Source organism: Macaca thibetana, chromosome 13, assembly GCF_024542745.1.
Source record: "Macaca thibetana thibetana isolate TM-01 chromosome 13, ASM2454274v1, whole genome shotgun sequence".
Lineage (NCBI taxonomy): Eukaryota > Metazoa > Chordata > Mammalia > Primates > Cercopithecidae > Macaca > Macaca thibetana.
This window is the reverse complement of record NC_065590.1, coordinates 78,944,543-78,969,869: the sequence shown is the minus strand read 5'-3', so window position 1 is coordinate 78,969,869 and position 25,327 is coordinate 78,944,543. Positions and strand designations below refer to the sequence as shown.

Genomic DNA, 25,327 nt, shown 5'->3' with positions numbered 1-25,327 from the left:
GGGCACCTGTAATATCAGCTACTTGGGAGGCTGAGGCAGGAGAATCGCTTGAACCCGGGAGGTGGAGGTTGCAGTGAGCCGAGATCGTACCACTACATTCCAGCCTGGGCAACAGAGCAAGACTCTGAGACTCTGTCCAAAAAAAAAAAAAAAAAAAAAAAAGAAAGAAAGAAAGAATTTATTAGAATAAAAACAAAACAAAGACTCCCATGCCTAACTATTATCTGTAGTAAGAGATCTTTCAAACATAGATGAATCAGTAACCCAAAGTCGTACAGCTATTGTAATGGCAGTTACCGTGTTCCTGCAGGGAGACGTACTGTGTTCAATGCAGTGGCCTTGTACTGTGTATGTACCTCACTGGACTTGGAGTCAAGACCCTGGGCTTCTGTCTGCGGCTGCTGAAGCAGTTGAGGCTGTTCACCACTCTATAGCATAATCTCATTTGTCAAATGGAGAGTTGATTTGCTGGGCTCCTTGCTGAACTGTGCTTTAGCAAGTATGTCCTCTGTTGTGACAAGACTCAGAGATTTTTAAGTAAATGTCTCACTTAGCTACAGTACACCCTGTTAAGTACACTTGTCAAAAGGTAGCCAGGACAAAGTAACTCAAGAGGGTCACCATTTCTCTGTATTTCACTCTCAGGCCTGACTCTCACCTTCTAGTAAACTTGGTGGCTGGTTCCCAAGTCCCTTGGAACATTCTGTGTTTTGTTTGTTTATTTGTTAGTTTGTTTCAAGTCTCTTGCAGTTTAACTACCTAGAGAAGGTCTGTGGTACATACATACACTAACGTTGTAAGAATACAGGAAGAGTAACCTAATAGCCTGGGCCCAGGAGGCAGGTGTGGAGGGAACCAGGAAACTGCAAATACAGGCCACACTTAGCTTAGGGACTGGCATGTCTGATTAGGCCTCGATGTCACAATTGTATGGCTCACTATCAGTATTGATATTCATAAGTTTGACTTTGAGTCATTTAGAAAGGGATAGGGGAGAAGTAAGTGCAAAGTCCATTTTACAGAGATTTTAATCAAAAACAATGAAAAATAAAAGTTTTAGAGCTTTCAAAAGCAAACCCCAGTTATCTGGAAAGCGCAGCTGTCAGAAATGGTTTACTGAGTGTGAAAATGCATGCTTTTCTTAGGATTAACAATGATTCAATACCTTTGATTGAAAAGTATCTTATTCCTTTAAATTTGGATGTACAAGTCAGGCAGCTCACTCAAGTCAAGGGCTTGCCTCGACATGATCACCTTATGTTTGCACAGTTTATTCTCTTTGAGTTAGTTAAATTTCAGAATAATATGACAATTAAAGGCAGCAATTTTTAGGCAGCAATCATACCTTTATCTCAAATGAAATTTCCAATCAGAATTGCTTTCAAAGAGGAATATTAATTTCCATTTCCCTGCTGCCTGTTCCATCCATGCTCATAGAAGAAGTAATGACCAAGGAGCTAGTCAGAAAACAGTAACAACAAAACGAAACAAAAACCGGGACAATTCACAGGCCAAAGAGGTAATCCTAAATATACAAAGATTGACTTTTATTGCTGGTCTTTTTTAAAAAAAACAAAACCACTCACAAATAAATTGGTTAGCAAAAAAAAAAGAAAAAGCCCTTGTCTTAAAGAAAGCACCTATGAGAGTGAGAATGGGGAGAATACCGCATGATCAAAGCACAAAAGGAAAACTGGCCGGGCGCGGCGGCTCACGCCTGTAATCCCAGCACTTTGGGAGGCCGAGGCGGGCGGATCACGAGGTCAGGGGATTGAGACTATCCTGGCTAACACCGTGAAACCCCGTCTCTACTAAGAAATACAAAAAATTAGCCGGGCATGGTGGTGGGCGCCTGTATTCCCAGCTACTCGGGAGGCTGAGGCAGGAGAATGGCTTGAACCCGGGAGGCGGAGCTTGCAGTGAGCGGAGATCACGCCACTGCACTCCAGCCTGGGCGACAGAGCCAGACTCCATCTCAACAACAACAACAACAACAACAAAAAATAGGAAAACTGTCTGACGGAGGTTTCATCCTCTCTGTTCAGATCTTTTTCTGATCTGTGGTCCTGTTTGGCTGCAGGGCCCCATTTGATCATAGACTCTCTAGAGCTATGATTTTTTTATTTGATGGAAGAAGATTGTAGAATTAGAAGTGAAGCGTTCCAAAGGACTCTCTGAATTTACCTCAAATAAATAGGTGGACAAAACTAAGTTGAAAGCTTAGTTTTCAACTTGTTTTGAAAGTTGTTTTGAAAGCTTGGTTTGTATTTTCTCAGCTGGAAATCAGGCTAGAAAAAGAAATTACATAGACTCAGGTTTGTTTGTCTGTTTTAATTGCTTCTAAGAGAAAAGTGAGTAATAATAGGCATCATTTATGAAGACGTGCTATGTGCCAAGTATTCTGCACACATATTCATTATATCATGTAAACCATCCAGCAGCCTTGCAAGGTAGGTATTATCCCATTTTAAAGATGAGAAAAGCTAGACTCAGAGAGTTTAGTCAGTTGCCTGAGGTCACCCAGGTAGCAACTGGCAAAGGAGGAATCAAGCCCAGATCTGTCCAATTCCAAACACTGTTTTTTCCCAGTATACCATCCCTCCCATCCTTACGTTCCTTTAGGTTGCAGTCCTTGTTTATCGAGCACTTTCTGTATGGTGTGCTTTACCTGCTTCATTTCCAACCCTGAGCTTAAAGTTTTTTCTAGTCTTAGGAATGGGAAAAGAGGAGCACAGAGGTCAGTTCACCTGCCAAAGCTTGCCCACCTCCAGTACGCATGCCTTCCTCACTCAACACTCGGCTGCACCCAAAATGAGCTGTTCCCCACCCATCTCGCAGACTAAGTGGCTGATTTTTGAACCTTTCTGGGGAAAATATCCCCATTCCATGCATTCTAGTGGGCCAGACATTGTCCTGTAATTGTAATTTCCCTGCACGGTATAAATCCAGCATGGAAACTGCTTGGAAAGGATAATGTTGAAATAAAAATAGGTTAATGAAGGTTTCTGCATGGGGGAATGACATGGTGACCGGTGCTTCTAACCGAGTCTTATGAGGAAACATGTAATCCTTCTGCCGGATATTTGATTTAAACTGTGTCCTGTGCCAGCCTTACACCCAATCCCAAACTTCAGGCCTGACTCTGGATTTTTCACATAGGAAGTCCATTATCAAGCCTTCTGCTCAGCCTCTCCCTTGAACGTAAGAGACACGCAAATAAGCCTTTTTTAAAAAATAGAAACAGGATCTTGCTATGTTGCCCAGGCTTATCTCAAACTCCTGGGCTCAAGCGATCCTCCTGCCTAGGCTCCCAAAGTGCTAGGATTACAGGCATGAGCCACCACACCAGCTGATAAGTCTTAAGAGATGTTTTGTAAAGCATTGGTTCTTATACTGAGAAGTAAATAGTCACATCCTTCTACTAATGAATAATAACTTTTTTTTTTTTTTTTTTTTTTTTTTGAGACGGAGTCTTATTCTGTTCCCCAGGCTGGAGTGCAGTGGTACGATCTCGGGGCCCACTGCAACCTCTGCCTCCTGGGTTCAAGCGATTCTCCTGCCTCAACCTCCTGAGTAGCTGGGATTACAGGCAGGCACCACCACGCCCAGCTAATTTTTGTATTTTTATTAGAGATGGGGTTTCACCATGTTGGCCAGGCTGGTCTTGAACTCCTGAGCTCATGATCCACCCACCTCGGCCTCCCAAAGTGTTGGGATTACAGGCGTGAACCACTGCGCCCGGCCTTTTTTTAAATTTGTACATCATACTTTCCAAAGCATTCTCCATTCTAGAGGATTATACCGTGCTGGGGGCATTATAGGAAAGTGTCTGCCACACTGGAATGAGTGGTGTGGGCTTTTTTCCGTAGAAATGTTCAGGGGTAACACTGCCCATAGAAAGACATTCACAGTCCTTCACTGTGTGTTCAGAACACTCCACAGTTTGACAGCTTTATCCAGAACCCCTCTGCGCCAGCTTCTGTTCTCCAGCCTGTATTCCGTCTACCCAGATCCCCCACATTCCCTCGCTGGGCCTCTACAGTAACTGCTTAATACTTTTCCCTCTGCCTGGATTCTTTTGCTTCTCTCCCTGCCTTCCCAGTCATAGTCCTCCCACTGCCACTGCCTGTCCAAATCCTAGTTGTTTTTCAAGGCCCTGCTCAAAGCAGTCTCATCTAATAAGCCTCCTAGAAGCCCTTCGATGGAGTGTCTTTGCACCCATGCTGCATGGTGGTTGACACCTCTCTTATAACCTTCATCCTCGTCTCCTTTCCTGAGAACAGTGAGCTGAGGGCATGCTGACACTGTGGGGAGGACTTGGCCTTACTCAGCTGGGTTTCCCTAGAGCCGGCTATGGTATGTGCTCAGGGAATGTTTGTCAGTTTGGATATATGTTGTTTTCTCTAGAATATAAAGGTCATAACTAGATCCTTCAGGGAAAAAAGTTAGATTCATTTGAGGGACTTTTTTTTTTCTTTCCTAAAGCCGCATTAGTCATACTTCGCATTGGGGTATTCACAATATTCCCAAATTTGTATCTAACTGCTTTGTTCTAATTTTTCAAGACCGGAATTTAAACCGACCCCTTACTTTAATCACAGACAACTCATTTGTCCTTTTTCTTCTGATCATTTACGTTTGGTACATTGTCTATGAATTATTTGAAATTAAAAGCTTATGACTTTTTATTTTGCCTAATAAATGCTAAGGATTTTGCATTTGAATATATTGTAATTTATTTAAGGATTCTTTTAATCAAACTCTTCCTTAATTTAACCAGATGTCTTTTTTAATCCTCCCAGGCCAGGAGTTTATTTATTGTGACTCAATTCTTTCAAAAATAGAAGTTAAAACAGTACTAAATGCTATTTATGGTGTTCTCTCTTGCTCAATTTCTTTCTGCATCTCATAAAAGCATGTTTCTTTGTACATGTCTAATACAGTCCCCATTTTCTCACTAATAAATGCCAGTCGGTCACTAAATATGCATCCACTACCTACTGTGTGTCTAACCCAGTGGCACACATGTAGGGATCTAACAAAGATAAGTACACTGAAATTGTCAACAACCCCCCAAGAAGTGGATTATGCGGACATGGAGGCTAGAGAAATCACTGAGCGATGGAGCATGCAAGGAAGGCTTCCTGGAAGAAGGCGGGGCTTGGACTGCATCACAGAATTGGAAGCAATAACAGGTTGAAGGGAATGAACACAGAGCCAGGCCCGAGGAAATGAGAATGTCAGAGCGGCAAAGGGGCCAGGATCCAAGTAGGAGGTATATCCAGAGGGCACAGAACCCAGATGGCATAGCAGGCAGGAGATGCAGAGTTCACACCCGGCCCCTCTCCAGGAAATGTGGACCCTCGGTTCCAGCATGCAGCCTGGAACAGAGTATCTGCTCACTCAGTGTGTGATAGATGAGAGAGTGGATGAAACAGAGGGACAGAGAAGCACTTAGGACCCCTTCATCCTGGCCTCAGCCACTGATACGCTTTGTCCTCATGAGGACTCACCCTGAGTGAGCCCTGCTTGGGAGCACAGGTTGGAAGCATGCAGAGTTCTAGAAAAGAGGCATTTCTGATCATCAGAACTTTGATGAGAGTAAAACCAGATAAACCCGGAAAAGCAAGGGGCGCCCTCCAGACAGGGAGAAGGACTTGGCCTGCGAGCTTCCTGACACCAGCATCTGCTTCCTTCGTCTTTGTGTCACCTATGTCTCCTCACAGATACAAAGGGCAGGAGAGTAGTGGGAAACGTTGGTAAGATAGCACAGGTTATGGCTTTTCTTTCTTTCTTTTCTTTTTTTTTTTTTTTTTTTTTTTTTTTTTGAGACAGCCTCACTTTGTCACCCAGGTTGGAGTGCAATGGCATGATCTCATCTCACTGCAACCTCCCGCTCCCCGGTTCAAGCGATTCTCATGCCTCAGCCTCCCGAGTAGCTAGGATTTCAGGCACCCACCACCAAGCCTGGCTAATTTTTGTATTTTTAGTACAGATGGGATTTTACCATGTTCGTCAGGCTGGTCTCAAACTCCTGACCTCAGGTGATCCACCCACCTCAGCCTCCCAAAATGCTGGGATAGGTTATGACTTTTCTACATTGAATATGAGATACCAAAAGAGCAAAATAAAAAGTGAAGAATTATGTTTACAAAGATCAAAGGCTTTATTGAGTCTTTTCCTTTCTATGAGATATTCCCCAGGCTCCAATTCTGATTCAGCTTGTAACCTTCTAGAACCAACTCAAAGTCCATCTCTTCTGCAGAGCTGTAACCTCAGACAGCTGCCCTTCTCCCTGCATGACACTGCGTGTGTGCCTCTGCCATTGTCTTAGCATGCTGAACTGAAGTTGCTTCTTGACCTTGCCAGGTCTCCTTTTCCAGACCATGAGCTCAAGGGCATGGACACCCTCATTGTTCCTGGCACTCTACCCACTGTGGGTTGTTTTTGGTTTTTTTTTTTTTTTTCTGAAGACTATTCAGTTTTCCTGACCCTCAGTTTTTTAATAAATGTCCCCATTTTTAAAGTAATATTTATCTATTTATACACACACACACACACACACACCCGATTATGTAAAACATATCCACACACTTTAAAGATTCATAAACACTACTCAATTTAAGAAATAGAATAGTGCCAGTGTCATAGACATCCTATGGGTCTCTCTCCCAGAAGGAACCACTACCCTGAACTTTATGTTAACTGCCCCCTTGATTTTCTCAATAGCTTTACCATCTTAGTATGTAGCCATAAAAATATATCATTTATTTTTTCTATTTTTGAACTTTATCTAAATGGAATCATACTGATTTCTTCTTATGTGAATATTAATGTCTTGCTTTTTTAAACTTTTTAAAATTATAAATACTTAAAGCATATACATGTGTATAAAGACTGAAAACAAATACCCATGTACTCACCTTAATCAAATCTTCATAATTTGCTGTAATCGCTTCTGAATTTTTTAAAAAGAAATAGCACACTGTTAGGCCAGGCACAGTGGCTCATGCCTGTAATCCCAACACTTTGGGAGGTCAAGGCGGGCAGATCACTTGAGGTCAGGAGTTCAAGACCAGCCTGGCCGACATGGTGAAACCCCATCTCTATAAAAAAATACAAAAATTAGCTAGGCATGGTGGCACACACCTGTAGTCCCATCTACTCAGGAGGCTGAGGCAGGAGAATGGTTTGAACCTGGAAGGTGGAGGTTGCAGTGAGCTGAGATCACGCTACTGTACTCCAGCCTGTGTGACAGAGAGACTCTGCCTCAAAAAAGAAAAAAAGAAAGGAATGGAAAGGAAGGGAAAGGAGAGGAAAGGAAAATAGCACACTGTCAGTTCAGCTGAAGCCTCCTGAGTGCCCCTCCAAAATGCATCTGCATCTTTCACTCACTCCCTTTTCCCCACCCACAGAGGTAACCACTACCCTTAATTTGGTGTATATCTTTCCCATGCATGTCTTTATACTTTAATTACATAGACATTCCTAAATACTATGTAATGTGTGCACATTTTTGATCCTTGTAAGTATATACTGAACAGCGTTCATCTGCAGCTTGCTTTTTTCACTGAACATTTGGTCCTTGAGATTCATCTAGGTTGACACACGTAGCCCTAGCTCAGTGTTTTAAACTGCTGTAAGGTATTCCTGTGAAAGAATATGCACAATGTATTTATCCAGTCTCTTGTTGATGGACATTTAAGATGTTTCCAGTTTTTGTTATCATAAGTGGGACTCCATCAGGCCTTCTCCTGCGATCTTTTTACACACATGTGGCAGTTTCTTAAGAGTGGAATTGCTGTGTCACGGAGTTCGTACACCTTCACTGTTACTGTACAAGGGTTTTAACAATTTATATCATCACCATCAGGGAGTGGGAATTCCCTGTGTTCCACAGCTTTGACAACACTTGGGTATTTTCCAGTTTTAAAATGTTTGTCAATCAAATGGGCATGAAGTAGAAGTTCATTGAGGTTTTAATTTGCATGTGCTTTATATGAGCCTTTACTGAGTGTTTCTCAGGTGTCATGCACTGTACTAAGTGCTAGAAATACTAAAATAACTAATTCACAGCCCCTGTGCTTAAGGACTTCACAGTTCTCTGCAGTGATTCCTACCTGGGAAAGTGAATTAAAATCACTTGAGATGCATTTTCAGAAATGAGGTTTAGGGAATGCGGGCTCTTAGGTAGGAGGCATTTGTGAAATGGTAAGCTAAATCTTCCTTAACACTTGGGCCATGGTGTATAACTTTTTAATGCGTTCTCTGTCATCCAAAAAAGGCTAATTTATTTTCAGTATATCATATTTACTGAGACATGAAGTTTAGAAAGATTTTCATCAAAATAGTTAAAATTTAAGAACCTGAAACGTATGCTGTAGTTATCAGAAATTTCACATATACAGAACAGTGTATAAAGCTAGATGGAAGAAAAAAACCAACTAAAGAAAGAGTGGTAGGGAAAAGAAATGAACACATACTGAGTACCTGCAGTTTTTATTTAGTTCTTTCAACAAACACTGTGAGATAGAAATTATTATCCTCATTTTACAGATGAGAAAATCAGGATTCAAAGAGGTGAAATATTTTGCTTATGATGTCATCACTAATTAATGGTGTAGCCAAGATTTGAACCCACTTTATCTGACCTCAAGGGCATACCATGCTCTTTCCATAATATGATTTTTTAGCATATGTAGAAAAATCTAAGAAACTCCAAGCTTCAGTTTAGTAATATTGAAACCTCAAAGACAGGCCGGGCACAGTGGTTCACATCTATAATCCCAGCACTTTGGGAGGCCAAGGTGGGTGGATCACCTGGGGTCAGGAGTTCGAGACCAGCCTGGGCAACATTGTGAAACCCAGTATCTACTTAAAATACAAAAAATTAGCCAGGTGTGGTTGTGGATGCCTGTAATCCTAGCTGCTCGGGAGGCTGAGGCAGGAGAATCACTTGAATCTGGGAGGTGGAGGTTGCAGTGAGCCGAGATCGCACCACTGCACTCCAGCCTGGGCAACAAGAGTAAAACTCCATCTCCAAAAAAAAAAAAAAAAAAAAAAAAAAACAAAGATAATTTGTTTACATGATTATATCACAGCCAGCTTAAACCAGTGAAAAGTAGAACACATTTAACAAAATCTGGTTAATATTTAGTCTTTCTTGTCACTTAAATGAAAGGTAGTGATAATAAATGGAGATACCTTGAATAGATACTTCTGATTTGGAAAATGTTACTTTTGTATTTCTTGTAGGTGAGTATTTTGGATATGTAGTGTTAATTTTCCAGTGGTTGGAATCCACATGTCTCAAAGGTTTCATGTGTAGGTAGTAAGATCAGGGTGAGTCAGTAAATACATGGCAGTCTTCCCCCATTGTGGGGATAGCCTGAGAATGAAAAGTGTACAGATTGCTCTCAGGAAGAATCAGTCTCAAATGGAATCCTCATTGGAGAGTGACTTTACAGCAATGCAACAAAGGGTTAAAATGTTTCCTAATGAGGCTTCAAGGAACTGGAGCGTCCTGAGAGGACTGGAAATGGGAATATAACCATCACCACCACAAAGCGAATCTACGAGTATCTTCCCTGCCGACCCAGGAACACGAGGGAAAGCACAGAACTATATAGTTTTGGAAGGTTTGAAGAAATGGAACAATGGCCAACTTGTGAATAATGATGAAAATATTTGATGATGTGACTCCCAGGGAAGCAATTATGGTTAACCCCTCATTTGTTTGGCATTTTCAAGGATCGAACTGTCCCGCAAAACTGAACTTTCCAGACAACCAAAACTTTCCTATTTATATGCCTTGAATGCTTTCTTAACCATGCTGGGTGGAAAGATTTCTGAAATAGATTATACAATTATATGTAGGTAGATTATACAGTTATCTTGCCTTCTTGAACAGAAGCTTCAGAAAATAACGTTTCCTTAGATGCCTTTGACTGCAAGTATCAGAAGACCCTATTATAAGAGGTTTAATTGTAAAGATCATCTCACATAACAAGAAATCCAGAGCTGGGTAGTTCAGGGATGATGAATCCAGCCACACATTGATGACAAGCTGACTTTGCCTCATGGTCACAAGAGGGGCACCTCAACTCCAAGCCTCAAGACCTCACATGATCAACTCTAAGGCAAGAATGAGATGGGGGCTTCTCTTTACACGTGTTTTTAATCAGAGAGGAAAATATTTCTCAAAAGACCCATAGCCCACTTCCCCTCAGGGGCTACTGGCAGGACTGACTCACATTTCCATGTCTTGCTTTATGGAAGGCTGAGAGAGTGACATCCAGCACTGTTAGACTCTGGGGTGAGAGGAAGGCTCTGCCCATAAGAAAGAAGGATGGAGAATGGCTGTTAGGTAGGCAAACACAACTGTCCGCCACCGCTATCAAGATTGGGAGTGAATATCACTTACTATATAGTGATAGCTTAAGGGACAGCTGGGATGTATAGAGCTTTTTGTTCCTACACTGAATGGCCAGACTGGGATTCTTTCAGCTCTCCTAACCCTGCGTGTATTTATTCTGTTCTTCCTCTGTGCTAGACTGCGAATTGTGACTGCTTGCCGTTAATGTTCCTTGTCCTCATTTTGCCATAATTAGATACTTTTTTTTTTTCTGGAGAAATCATATAATCAAACTTGTTGAACTATGCCTGAAATGTTGAGTGTCTGATAGGCTATCCTGGGAGTCAGATGCATGGTGTGGCATTTCTTTTGGCTATTCGTTTTTCCTTTGTTGAGGTGTTTGGAGAAGTGAGAAATTTCTAGAAAGTCTTAAGAACTGAGATATCACCTTACTGGAGTCGTGTTCTAGTGAGAAGATGAGCATTTAGGGACAGATAAGCATGTTTGCTTGGGAAGGTAGAACTGCAGCCACTACCTGAACCTCACCAGAGTTCACAGAGAGGCAGCATAGTTTATCGTGCATTCGGCTTCCTCCCAAAGCCACGTGGTTGGCTGTTGTCTGGAGAGCACCACAAGCTCTGAGACTGTAACCTGTGGAACCCATCACTGCAATGACTGTCCAGAGTGAGGCAACTGGTGCAGAGCTTAATTCTTCCTCCCTCCCCCAGGGCTTCAGAGCCCTGTGAATGCATCCTGTGAACTGCCTGGTTTGTGTAGAATTAAGAAGCATTTGGTGTGACTTCTTTCAGCAAGTTCTTGAAGAAAGTAATGCTTCAGAAATAGTTATTGAGACCAAGTGCAGTGGCTCATGCCTGTAATCCCAACACTTTGGTAGACCAAGGAGGGAGAATCACTTGAGGCCAGCAGTTTGAGACCAGCTTGGACAACATGGCAAGACCCTCATCTCTAAAAATAAAAAATTTAAAATTTAAAAATTTTTTTTAAAACAAGGAGAAGAAAGAAATGGTGACTAAAATTCTACTAAACAAGTGCAGACCATCCCCTCTGTGGATGAAAAGCCAACCAAAATTTAGTCTCTGTATATGGGAAGAAGGAAATAGGAAGCAGTTGTCAAAATAATACCGACACTAAGTAACTGAATCAAATGGGATGATGTAAGAATCAAACCTGACCCAGTAGGTTCTAAGAAAGCAAATGGCTGGCCAGGCATGGTGGTTCACGCCTGTAATCCCAGCACTTTGGGAGGCTGAGGCGGCCAAATCACAAGGTCAGGAGTTCAAGACCAGCCTGACCAACATGGTGAAACCCCATCTCTACTAAAAATACAAAAAATTAGCTGGGCATAATGGCAGGCGCCTGTAATCCCAGCTACTTGGGAGGCTGAGGCAGGAGAATCACTTGAACCTGGGAGGTGGAGGTTGCAGTGAGCCGAGATCACACCACTGCCCTCCAGCCTGGGCAACAGAGTGACACTCCATCTCAAAAAAAAAGGAAAGAAAAAAAGAAAGAAAGCAAATGGTTAAAGTATTCAATTTTTATATAGCTGAAACTATGAGCCCCAAATCCTTGGAATCTGGGCGGTTCCTTCCGAGCAAGTTAGCTGTTGGAAGTCCTAAAGTAATTATTTTACTATGCATTGGAAAATCATGAGTTAATCTATAGGCAAAAGTGAAGTGACAGAAACATTTAGGGATAAGGAAAGTTTTAATTTTTTTAATCTTGACTAAGTTGTACCATTCAAATCATTCTTGTCAGAAAAATTGCGAAGTATTTCTCGTAAATATTTTAGTTATTAACTCATTCTTATGCATAGAACATTTTTAAATAAGCCATCGTTTTATTGACCATTGACTGATATAGACAGGATACAACTTAGTTAAGTTGAGCAAGATACTGTATTTTTAAATTTTTATTTTCTCATATGTGAATTACCGATTTTATCTCTGAGGTACTCTGACCATTGCTGCTCCCCTGATAATACATTTACTGTGTGCACTGAGAAAGTATTCAAATTTTAATATTGGCTTCAATTACACTTTGTTAGACAAATCTCCATGGAGAAATAATCATGTAATCAATGCTTTTGGGGGATTGTTGTGCATATCAACATTACCTTGCTGCTGTTTTTTAAAAATCAGAACAACTCACTTGCCCAGGTAGATAAATTTCCTTCGAATTATTTCTGTTGCTAACTGGGCATTTAGGGGGTCAAAGAAGATGGTTCCGAAATAGGTGGGAAAAAATCATTTTTTAGCATATTAAAATATTAATATCATCAGCTCATTTTCTACAAAACAAAATAATAAGAAGGAAAATAGAAGACATTCCAAAACCCCCCAAAAAAAGCCAGTAGCTTGCAAATCACATAGCCTGTGGTATTATCTGCATTGCTTTGGATACTGAGTGATGACTGTATTTGCTTTAAATTTATAAATTATTGCCATTGAGTTCTACTGTTTAAAGTTGTTGCTTTCTTGTAGGGAAGCGCTCATGGTACTTTTCTGCTAGTAATGATTGCTTTGGAGGTTAATCTCAATCTTATTTTATATTTGCAAAAGTATACATAGTATAAAACAACTGAAGTCAAAGTATATGTGAATAGGCCTTTTTTTTTTTTTTTTTTTTTTTTTTTTGAGACAGAGTTTTTCTCTTGTTGCCCAAGCTGGAGTCCAGTGGCGCTATCTCAGCTCACTGCAACCTCTCCCTCCTGAGTTCAAGAGATTCTCCTGTCTCAGCCTCCTGAGTAGCTGGGATTACAGGTACGCACCACCATGCCCAGCTAATTTTTTGTATTTTTAGTAGAGACAGGGTTTCACCATGTTGGCCGGGCTGGTCTCGAACTCCTGACCTCAGGTGATCTGCCCACCTCAGCCTCCCAAAGTGCTGGGATTACAGGAGTAAGCCACCACGTCCGGCTGTGAATAGGCCATTTTTAAAAATTAATCAGAAGAAGCGCAGTGGTTCACACCTGTAATCCCAGCACTTTGGGAGGCCAAAGTGAGTGGATCATCTGAGGTCAGGAGTTCGAGACCAGCCTGAGCAACATGGTGAAACTTGATCTCTACTAACAATATAAAAAATTAGCCAGATGTGGTGGCAGGTGCCTGTAATCCCAGCTACTTGGGAGACTGAGGCACGAGAATTGCCTGAACCCAGGAGGCGGAGGTTGCAGTGAGCTGAGATGGCGCCATTGCACTCCATCCAGCCTGGGCAACAGATCGAGACTGTGTCTCAAAAATAAATAAATAAATAAATGAATATTAATCAGAAGAAATGGAAGTAGTAATGAGAAAAGATACAAAGTTAATTTTAGAAAGCACTATTTGTGCAGAGTGACTGAAAACGTTACAGATCAAGCTTTGCAATATGCAGGGACTCAAAAGCAATTTCTGAATTGAATTATTTATTTGAATCAGTCTTTTGTATTGTTCCTATATATTATGAAATCTCTGCTTTGGCACCAACAGACATGTATTCAGACTGCACTATTGTGGTGCTTGAAAAATGTGACTAAAGAATGTACATTCAAAATCGTGCCCTTTTCTCTGGTTGTCGTGTGATTCATCTGTAGAAACCCCCTGCAGCACTGAGTCAGACATCATCAGAGTCAAGTGCACTCAGAGGTCTAAGAGGCCCTCCCAACTGGATAGTTTTTTGATTCTTGGGAGTTTTTTGGCTTCTGCTTAAAAGTCTGCTGTGGACCTAAGTTTTCCTTCAAGAAATCATATTGAGTGCTGAGAGTACCTAGTCCAAGTTGTATGTCACCCCAGACTAGAATAGTGATAGATGTATAATTATCTAGTATGTATATTTATTTATTTATTTATTTTAAGACAGAGTCTCACTCTGTCACCCAGGCTGGAGTTCAGTGGCGCGATCTCAGCTCACGGCAACATCCGCCTCCCAGATTCAAGTGATCCTCCTGCCTCAGCCTCCCAAGTAGCTGGGATTATAGGTGCCTGTCACCACATCCGGCTAATTTTTGTATTTTTAGTAGAGATGGTGTTTCACCCTATTGGCCAGCCTGGTCTTGAACTCCTGACCTCAAGTAATCCACCCACCTCCGCCTCCCAAAGTGCTGGGATTATAGGCGTGAGCCACTGTGCCCGGCCTAATTATCTGGTATGTATTTTTAAATATATCTTCCTCATGTAGCTAAAAAGATGAACCTTATACATCCTTCACAATGACAACTTTAGCTTCCTAAATTGTGACATAGTGAATGAGTTGTAAGCAGGTTAGGCCAGTGTCCTTTGGAGCAGGAGAAGGCAATGTGGGGCATAGTAGGAGCCCAGTGTTTGAATCATGGGACTAGATTTTAGTCTTGCCCCTGCCTGGCTGTGACATGAGCAAGTTAATAAACCTCTTAGAGTCTCAGGTTTGCTCACCTGTTAAATGCAAATGTTGAAGATAATATCTCTGTCATGGAGTTCTAAGTTACAAATTAGATAAAGTGTATAAAGAAGGTACCCTTGGCCGGGCGCGGTGGCTCAAGCCTGTAATCCCAGCACTTTGGGAGGCCAAGACAGGCGGATCACGAGGTCAGGAGATCGAGACCATCCTGGCTAACACGGTGAAACCCCGTCTCTACTAAGAAATACAAAAAATAGCCGGGCGAGGTGGCAGCGCCTGTAGTCCCAGCTACTCGGGAGGCTGAGGCCGGAGAATGGCGTGAACCCGGGAGGCGGAGCTTGCAGTGAGCTGAGATCCGGCCACTGCACTCCAGCCTGGGCGGCAGAGCGAGACTCCGTCTCAAAAAGAAAAAAAAAAAAAAAAAAAAAGAAGGTACCCTATAAATCTAGAAAATTCTATACTTTTCTTATTATTCTTATGCTGTTCCTATTCTTTGTCCTAGAAGTGGATAACATTCACACACATATACATTATATACCTTTAAGAATGTGTTATTGAAACAGTCTGTGTTTTTAATGATGATTTGCCTCAACTAATAACAAATCAGTTTACTTTTAAAAATTGAGTTAACCCCAAAATGAAAAGATAAAGCATATAACACATGTTAACAGCAAGGATTGGAATTAGCCTGTACTATCACAGCAGACATATTTAGTGCTCAGAGTAGTCCCTTATACATTCCATTAAGGAATTCCCACTGATTTAGGAGATATAAATATATGTGGGAATGCATATGGAAAAAATTGAAACTGCTGAGTATCAAAATTCACTGCTTGATTGGAAGTAGAGTGATAACTTCATTTTTCCTGGTAGTCTGGTTGCCATATCTTATCAAGTAGAAAGATTATCACCTGCACTCTTTACCCCTTCTCCAAATGCATTCTTGAAAAACAGCCTCTGGCCCGCTTCCTCCATCAAATTATAGATGTGGAAGACATTGCCCAACCCTTGAAGAGTTTATACTATAATAGACACTTAAAACAGATAGAAAGAGAACTCTGCAATGGAATATTGATCCAGGGAAGTGCTAGAGAGGAATGTCAGATGGTTGCAGGCGACCAGGCATCCTTCCCTAAGCTTCTGTGACCATTTCAAAGCCTTTTTACAGCACCTACACGTCATGCCTTCCATTGGTGACATTTTCACCCGTGTGTGATCTCTCTATATTATAAACTCCTCGAAGATGGAGAAGTCACCTTGTATTTATTTCTTGGTCCCTCTCTATACACCACACCTTTCATCCAAGCCTCAAACAGTATTAGTGGTTCGAATAGAGTTTTGTACCTAACATTCGGATTTAGTAAAAAAAAAAAAAAAAAAAATCGTAAGATGTGTTTATGCTCTAACTTTCTTTTTCTTTCTTCTGTCTTCGCAGTTGACCTGCCTCTGTTTTTCCCTCGAGACCAGCCAACTCTCACATTTCAGTCCGTCTATCACTTCACCAACAGCGGACAGCTTTACTCCCAGGCCCAAAAAAATTACCCGTACAGCCCCAGATGGGATGGAAATGAAATGGCCAAAAGAGCAAAGTAAGTGAATCTGTCGTTATTTCCTACAGATAAGAGCATTTTGTTTATCTAGTCCAGGGGTTGGCAAGCCACCGCCTGCAGGCTAGATCCTGCCTGTGCATATTTTTGTAAATAAAGTTTTATAGAAACACAGCAACACCCATTTCTTTACTTATTATCTGTGGCTGTTTTAATGCTACAATGGCAGAGTGAGTAGTTGCAACAGAGACTGGATGTCCTAGAAAACCAAAAATATTTACTGTTTGGCCCTTCGTAGCTTCATCAGGAAGAAGCTGATCTACATCTGAAAGTGTTTCCTTTTTCTGCTGTTTCTGTTGGTCTCTAAGATTAGCCATGACAGCTTTTTTTTTTTTTTTTTTTTCATGGAGTGTAGCATTTATCAGAAAACGACCTCTCTATTTAGACTGGAGGATAAATACTAAACAGGAATTCGAGTTGTGGGTAAATGGCATCAATGATGAAAATGTTCGCAGCTACTTTTTAAAAAATGGAAATTTCATATGGCAGTAAACAAACAGAATTTTTGCTTAGTAGTTAACACCTGGAACCAGTAGCTACTCTTTGGTATGAAAATGAATCTCCCTGAATTCTATACCTCGTTGTGTCTCTGCAGTGTATACCACAGCCGTTGCCCAAAGTAGGACCTGTGTATTTCTCGGTCAAATAAACAGCTACACAAATAGCTTAGGGCTATTAGAATAGATATGGAAGTAGGATTTCACAGAGGTTGAAGTTAGCTAAAGTTTAGAGTTTAGAGATACAACTATTGCTCATGAACCTCTCAGTGTGGAAGGCCTCACTTCAGTCATACAGAATAGGTAAATACAGAAATATGCTGATTGTTTTTTATATTTAAGACTTTGGTGTGTGGAACATCAGTCTTCATAAACCATGGCCTCCTAGACTGAAGAAGCAGTGGATCAAAATCACAGTTTCCAAAAATAAAGCATAGAGTGGCATGTGGTTATAACTTTATCGCTTGGAACAGTCATATGCTTCACACCTGTGATCCCAGCTGAAGGATGATCAGATCCAAAGTATCACACAAATATAGACTGTCTATTAAGCATCCTCTTCATTTGCTCATCCAGTATTTATTAAGCATCTAACATGTTACAAGCATTGTGCTCCATGCTAGGAATATAATGATAAACAAATTAGAAATTGTCCCTGTCTTCATGGAATTTGTAGCCCAGCAAGGGGGATAAAGCCTTTATCATACAAACTTCTGACAGTTTCAAAGTACCTACTAACAAAACCTGGACCTCCAGATCTGGAATGCTCTTGGTTAGCCATGACTAATCAAGAACTTAGTAGGACTTCTTGTTCTTGCCTCTCACTCCCAGAGAGACCCCATTCCCTTCCATGGGGCCTCCTGACCTCACCTATATTTTTCTGTAGTACAAGACTTTCACTTATAGCAGGCTTGAGAACTTTTCATTTTATTTTATTTTATTTTTTTGAGACAGAATCTTGCTCTGTTGCCCAGGCTGGAGTACCAGCTGAGGATTCTCGGCTCACTGCAACCTCTGCTTCCCAGGTTCAAGCAGTTCTCCTGCCTCAGCCTCCTGAGTAGCTGGGACTACAGGCACGTGACACCACGCCCGACTAATTTTTGTATTTTTAGTGGAGAAATACAACATAGTGGGTATTGCTTTGTTGGCCAGGCTGGTCTTGAACTCCTGACCTCAGGTGATCTGCCCGCCTCAGCCTCCCAAAGTGCTAGGATTACAGGTGTGAGCCACCACACCTAGCCTGAGACTCTTAAATAATGACAGTGTCTTCTTCTAGAAACCCAGACTGCCTCAGATTTATACGCAGAATCCAGAGTTGTTATCTGAAACTTTAATTGCCTTCTTCTTTCCCTTTATTTTCTCTTTTTATCTATGACACCCAAGTCTGAAATCCCATTAAGGACAAAAACAAGCATATGCAAATGTAACAAGTAACAATGATTAAGACTTACATATCTTGAAATACAATGGAAAAAAGGAATTATAAAGTATGTTTTATGCTTGAAGTATTGGTATCGTTTAATTTTCTGGGCTTTCCCTGTGTATACGTACGATCTGCCCTTAGAAGATGGGCACTATCTGTGGTATGTGCTGTGGAGTCTGAACCAGATGTGTCTTTGTGGTTTCCATGGCAAAGATATCTTAGTATGTGTGTATGTGTGTGTGTGTGTGCATGTGTTTTTCCTAAGCAGACATTTTAGCAAGTATGAATTGAGTCTTTAAGAAGTTGCAGACCACAAGCCCATGATTTCAGTACAGGAATATCGTAAGTGAAGCCTGTTTATCTTAACAGATTGGTTCAGAGTTTCAAGAGACATTTGCTTTATGTTAACACCAGTCTAAAGAAAACATCTGAAGTAATGTTTAAAAAATCTGCTTTCTACTGTAGCGAAGATGGATCCATTTTAAATGTAATAAAAGAGAAAGCCAGCAGCTCGTGCTAGCAAGAAGAAGTAGTTTAAAGTTTCCATTCTTCAACTGAACTGAGTAACTTCCCTGGGCTATGTCAGAAAGCCAGATAAACACCATGAAAGAACTGTCCTGCAGTATAGTCTTGAGATTGGTGGAGAAGGTTGAAGACAAAGGGTGGAAAGAGAGGAGGGTCAACTGTAGCATTCCTTCCACACCCTGTTTCTTTGTCCTGTGAAAATACTGTATGTACACAGTGTGTAAAAGGCTATAATTCACTTGGGGAGCTCTGCCCATGACATAAACACTCTCATGGTTTATGAACAGCAGTGGAGCCTTTTGAGTGGAATCAGCTGTTTATTCCCTCCTGTAGAGCAAAATTCTAAACAATGTAACCTCAGAAAGGACACTTCCTGGCACTGACCAGGGCTTTTCCTACCACATGTGCTTCTTTCTTTCTCATGGCTGTCCAGCAGATTCTGTCCCTCACAAGTGAAACACCATTCACAGGGTGAGCACAGGCTTTGGGGTCATGCATGCCCCAGTTGCTATTGCAAAGTCTAATCCTGCAAGCTCTGTGGTCTTGGGCAGAGCTCTTAACCTCTCTGAACCTCATTCCTAAAACAGGACTGTACTCCCTGTTGGATGAACTTGCTATGAAAGGCCAGCAAGTTAACACGTGGAAGACCATGGGTTTTAGCTTCTGCTGTGTAACTCAGTGCCTTTGCTCATGCCTTTCCTCCCACCCTCTTTCTGCCCCCTCAAATAGACACATATCCAACCTCCCATGTGGGTTTTCCCATCCTCTCTACTTTGCCGGCAGCTCTCTCCCCTCCTCCCAGTCTCCTTTGACTCTAATCACATACTGCTTTGGAATCTGTTTGGTATTTTCTTTTAGTTCTGCACATCTTCATATATGTTTTGTTTCCTTAACCAAACCATGAGTACTTTGAAGGAAATGGCTTTGCATATGTATCTTTTTTAAAAAATTGCAGTATAATTTACATACAATGGAGTGGACAGGTTTTAAGCATATCTTTTGAAAAGTTTTGACAAAGTTACCTTATAACCTCTTTCCAAATAGTCTCTTCACTCTCAAGGCAACTATTGTTCTGTATCACCATGTCTTAGTTTTTCCTTTTAGATACTTCTAAGTGAAATAATACAGATCAATGAAATTTATATTCATTTCATTCAACATAATTGTTTAAGATTTATCTGTTATGGTGGCTGGGCCCGGTAGCTCACGTCTCTAATCCCAGCACTTTGAGTGGACTGAAGCAGACAGATCACCTGAGGTAGGAAGTTTGAGAACAATCTGGCCAACATGGCAAAACCCCATCTCTACTAAAAATACAAAAATTAGCTGGGCATAGTTTCACACGCCTATAATCCCAGCTATTCCGGAGGCTGAAGCAGGAGAATCTGTTGAACCCAGGAGGCGGAGGTTGCAGTGAGCGGAGATCGCACCACTGCACTCCAACCTGGGTGACAGAGTGAGACTCTGTCTCAAAAAAAAAAAAAAATATATATATATATATATATATTTTTTTTTTTTTATCTGTTACAGCATTTCTTTTTTACTGCTGAGTAATAGTCCATTATATGAATATAGCCTAATGTATTCATCCATTCACCCATGTGTAGATATTTGTGTTGTTTCCAGGTTGGGGATTTTATTAATAGAGCTGCTATGACCAAGCCTTTTTATAGACATGTGTTTTCCTTTCTTCAGGTAAATACCTGGGAGTGGGAGTACATATGTGGTTAACTTTATAAGAAGGTGACAAGCTTTTTTAAAGTGGTATCAGTTTACCCTCCCATCAGCAATATGCCAGGGTTCCAGTTGCTTCACATTCTCATCAACACTTCCTATTGTCAGTCTTTTTAAATTGAACCATTCTAGAGAGGATAAGTAATATCTCATATTTTTAATTTACATTTCCTGGTGATAAATGATGTTCAGCATCTTGGCATGTGCTTATTGGTTTATCTTCTTTCATGAAATGTCTGTTCAAATCTTGCCTATTTTTAATTTGGTTGTTAGTCATTTTATTAATGAGTTGTATATACGAGTTTCTTTATATATTTGTCAGATATATTTATTATGAGTATCGTCTCTCAATCTGTGGCTTGCCATTTCATTTTATTTTTCTTTTTTTTAATAGAGACAAGGTTTCACTATGTCGCCCAGGCTGGTCTTGAACCCCTGGGCTCAAGTGATCCTTGATCCTCCCGCCACGGCCTCCCAAAGTCTTGGGATTACAGGTGTGAGCCACTATTCCTGGCCCATTTCATTTTCTTAAGAGTGTCTTTTGATGAGCAGGAAATCTTCATCTTTTTAATGAAATCTGTTTTTTATGTTAACGTTCTTTGTGTACTCAAAATTATTAGCCTACTAGAAGATCATGAAGAAATTCTCCTGTGTTTTCTTCTGGAAGCTTTTGTTTTGGCACATAGGCCTGTGATCCATCTCAGATTAATTTTTGTATGTGATATGAGGTAGATGCCAAGGTTAATTTTTTGTTCATATGTATCCAGATATTACAACACCATTTGTTGAAAATACTTTTCTTTCCCTATTGAATTACCTTTACATCTTTGTCAAAAGGCAACTGACCACATGTGAGTGGATCTATTTCTGGATACTCTATTCTGTTCCATTGATCGGTTTGTATACCAATATTTCTTGAAATCAGGAAAGGTATCCGAGCTTGTTCTTTTTAAAGATTGTTTTGGCTTTTCTAGGTCCTTTGCATTTTCATATATCTTTTAGAATCAGCTTGCCAATTCTCACCTCCCCCCACCCCCCCACCCCCATAAAAGCCTGCTGATCGACAAGGGAAGAATTGACATTTTTATAATACTGAATCTTTTATAATACTGAATCAATGAACATGGTTTTAGTTTCTCAGAAATTTTTAAAATATTTCAATGTAGAAGTCTTGAAATATTTTTACATGTTTTCCCTTTTTTTTGAGACAGAGTCTTGCTCTGTTGCCCAGGCTGGAGTACCGTGGCACAATCTTGGCTCACTGCAAACTCCGCCTCCCAGATTCAAGAGATTCTTGTGCCTCAGCCTCCCGAGTACCCAGGACTACAGACATGTGCCACCACACCCAGCTAATTTTTGTATTTTTATTTTTTATTTTTTTGAGACAGAGTTTCGCTCTTGTCACCCAGGCTGGAGTGCAATGGCACGATCTTGGCCCACCGCAACCTCTAACTCCCAGGTTCAAGCGGTTGTCCTGCCTCAGCCTCCCTAGTAGCTGGGATTTCAGGCGCCCACCACCACGCCCATCTAGTTTTTGTATTTTTAGTAGAGATGGGGTTTCACCATGTTGGCCAGGCTGGTTTCAAACTCCTGACTTCAGGTGATCCACCTGCCTCAGCCTCCCAAAGTGCTGGGATTACAGGCATGAGCCATTATGCCCAGCTGATTTTTGTATTTTTAGTACAGACAGGGTTTCAGCATGTTGGCCAGTCTGGTCTCGAACTCCTGGCCTCAAGCAATCCACCTGCCTCGGCCTCCCGAAGTGCCGGCATTACAGGCATGAGCCACTGCGCTCCACCCGTTTTTGCTTTTATTGTAAATTATATAAAGATATAAATATAAAATATTTATAAATATATAAAAATATAAACATAAAATTAAAAAATATTTTCTAGTTGTTTATTGCTGGTATATAGGAATACAAATGATTTTTCTATATTGGCATGGCGTCCTGTGACATTGCTAAATTCACTTATTACTACTAAAGTCTAATAGTTTTTTTATAGATTTCTTATAATTTCTTTTTTCTTTTTTTGGAGACGGAGTCTCACTCTGTCACCCAGTCTGGAGTGCAGTGGCGTGATCTTGGCCCACTGCAACCTCCGCCTCCCGGGTTCTAGCAATTCTCCTGCCTCAGCCTCCTGAGTGGCTGGGACTACAGGCACACGCTGCCACACCAGGCTAATTTTTTGTATTTTTTTTTTTTAGTAGAGATGGAGTTTTACCATGTTGCCCAGGCTGGTGTCAAACTCTGAGCTCTGGCAATCCACCTGCCTTGACCTCCCAAAGTGCTAGGATTACAGGCATGAGCCACCACACCCGGCCTATAATTTCTTACATAAATAGTCACCCCTTATGCTAACAGCTTTACTTCTTTCTTTCCAATCTTTATGTTTTTCTATTTCTTTTTCTACCTACTGGCACTGAATAGGATCTCCAGTACAATTTTTTACATAAGTGATAAGAACAGAATCTAGCTGTATGTTTCTCTATTAAGGTTAATGTTGAGGTTTTACATAGATGTCTTTATCAGATTAAAGAAATTCTTGTGTTACTACTTTGCTAAGAGGTTTTTTTTTTTTTTTATCGTGAATGGGTATTGAATTCTATAGATTGCTTTTGCTGCATCTTTTGACATTGACATAATCGTGTGCTTTTTCTTTATTCTGTTAGTGTGAATTACATTATTTAGTTTTTGCTTGTTGAACCAACCTTGCATTCCAAAGATAAACCCTTCTCAGTCATGATTTTATCCTTTTTTATATTATTAAATTTGATTTGCTAAAATTTTAAGATTTTTACATCTACATTTATGAATAATATTGGTCTAAAATTTCTTTTCTCGTGTTTGTCCTTGTCAGGTCTTTCATATCAGTACTATGCTGGCTTCATTAAATAAACTGGAAAGTATTCCTTCTTCCCTTGTTTTCTGAAAGAGTTTGTGCAGATTTCTTCCTTTGTTTTCTGAAAGAGTTTGTGCAGATTTAGTATTATTTCTTTCCAAATGTTTGGTAAGGTTTCCTTTGTGCAAAAAATACTTAGTGTCTTTACTAAATGTAGGGATATTCAGATTGTTGTATTTCTTCTTGTGTTCGTTTTAGCAAGCTAGGTTTTTAAATAAGAAATTGATCCATCATGTCTAAGTTGTCAAAGTGATTGGCAGTACATGGTTTCTAATGTCTTCCTTTTCAAGTTTCTTAGAGTAGAAGCTTAGGTCACTGACTTTAATCTTTTTTATTTTTTTAATATAAAATTACTCTCTATGGATTGCTTAAGCTGCATTCCACAAAGTTTTGTATGTTGTTTTTCATTATTATTTTATTAGAAATATTTTCTGATTTCCCTTGTGATTTCTTCTTGAACCATGGGTTATTTATAGTTGTGCTTCTTGAATTTCAAGTGTTTAGAAAGATTTTTCTAAATATCTTATTGTTATTGATTTATAGTTTAATTTGATTTTGGTCAGAGATCATAACCTGTATGATTTCAAGCCTTTGGAATTTGTTGAGAATTGTTTTGTAGACCAGCATGTGGTCTATCTTGATAAATATTCCATGTAAACCTGAAAAGAATGTGTGTCCTGCAGTTTTGGGGTATAGTGTTCTATATATACATTAACTAAGTTAAATTACTTGTTAGTGTTATTCAAATCTTTTAGCTCTTTACTGGTTTTTTATATCTATTATATCAGTTATTAAAATGAGGTATTAACATTTTCACCTGTGGGGTTTTGGATTTGTCTGTTTCTCCCCTTAGTTCTGCTAATTTTTGCTTTTTATATCTTAAAGGTTTATTTTTAGATACATATTTAGAATTGTTAGGTTTTCTTAATAAATTGGTCCTTCTATCATTATGAGATGACTCTTTATTTCTGGCATTATTCTTTGACTTGAAATCTGCTTCATTTCATATTAAAATTGTTACACCAGCTTTCTTCTGTGTATTTTTTGCATGGTATATATTTTTTTCATCCTTTCTTTATCCTATCTGTGTCTTTATATTTGAAGAAAACCTTTTGTAGACCTTGGGTTTTTTTAATCTAGTCTTAACATGTCTACCTTTTAATTGGTGTATTTCTTTTTTTTTTTTTTTTTTTTTTTTTTTTTTGAGATGGAGTCTCGCTCTGTCGCCCAGACTGGAGTGCAGTGGCGTGACCTCGGCTCAGCACAACCTCCACTCACGGCAACCTCCGCCTCCTGGGTTCAAGCAATTCCCTTGCCTCAGCCTCCTGATTAGCTGGGATTACAGGCTTGCGCCACTATCACCTGGCTAATTTTTGTATTTTTAGTAGAGATGGGGTTTCACCATATTGGCCAGGCTGGTCTCGAACTCCTGACCTCGTGATCCACCTGCCTCGACCCCCCAAAGTGCTGGGATTAGATGCATGAGCCACTGTGCCCGGCCTCTTTTTTTTTTTTTTTTTGAGACAGAGTCTTATTCTGTCACCCAGGCCGGAGTGCAGTGGCGTGATCTTGGCTCACTGCAACCTCCGCCTCCCTGGTTCAAGTGATTCTGCTGCCTCAGCCTCCCGAGTAGCTGGGACTATAGGCGCACGCCACCACACCTGGCTATTTTTTGTATTTTTAGTAGAGACGGGGTTTTGCCATATTGGCCAGGCTGGTCTCAAACTCCTGACCTCAAGTGATCCACCGGCCTTGGCCTCCCAAAATGCTGGGCTTACAGGCATGAGCTACCGCACCTGGCCTTAACTGGAGTATTTCATTTATACATGTAATATAAATAATAAGCTTACTGGGTTTAAGCCCTACAGTCTTGCCATTCATATTTTCGGTTTGGGGGGTTTTTTATTCCA

The 25,327-nt window shown here is 40.5% G+C and overlaps 1 protein-coding gene across 6 annotated transcripts in view; it reads left to right on the top strand.

The window, feature by feature from the left end:
• BABAM2 (BRISC and BRCA1 A complex member 2) overlaps positions 1 to 25,327 on the top strand; it is a 454,559-nt gene that overhangs the window by 396,692 nt on the left and 32,540 nt on the right. For 5 of the 6 annotated variants that reach the window (XM_050754004.1, XM_050754003.1, XM_050754001.1 and 2 more), the window contains one exon: positions 16,164 to 16,317. In XM_050754004.1, coding sequence (XP_050609961.1) covers positions 16,164 to 16,317 — 154 coding nt within the window. Of the gene's footprint in view, positions 1 to 16,163; positions 16,318 to 25,327 lie in introns of those variants that run through there. The other variant, XM_050754005.1, reaches the window with a different exon arrangement.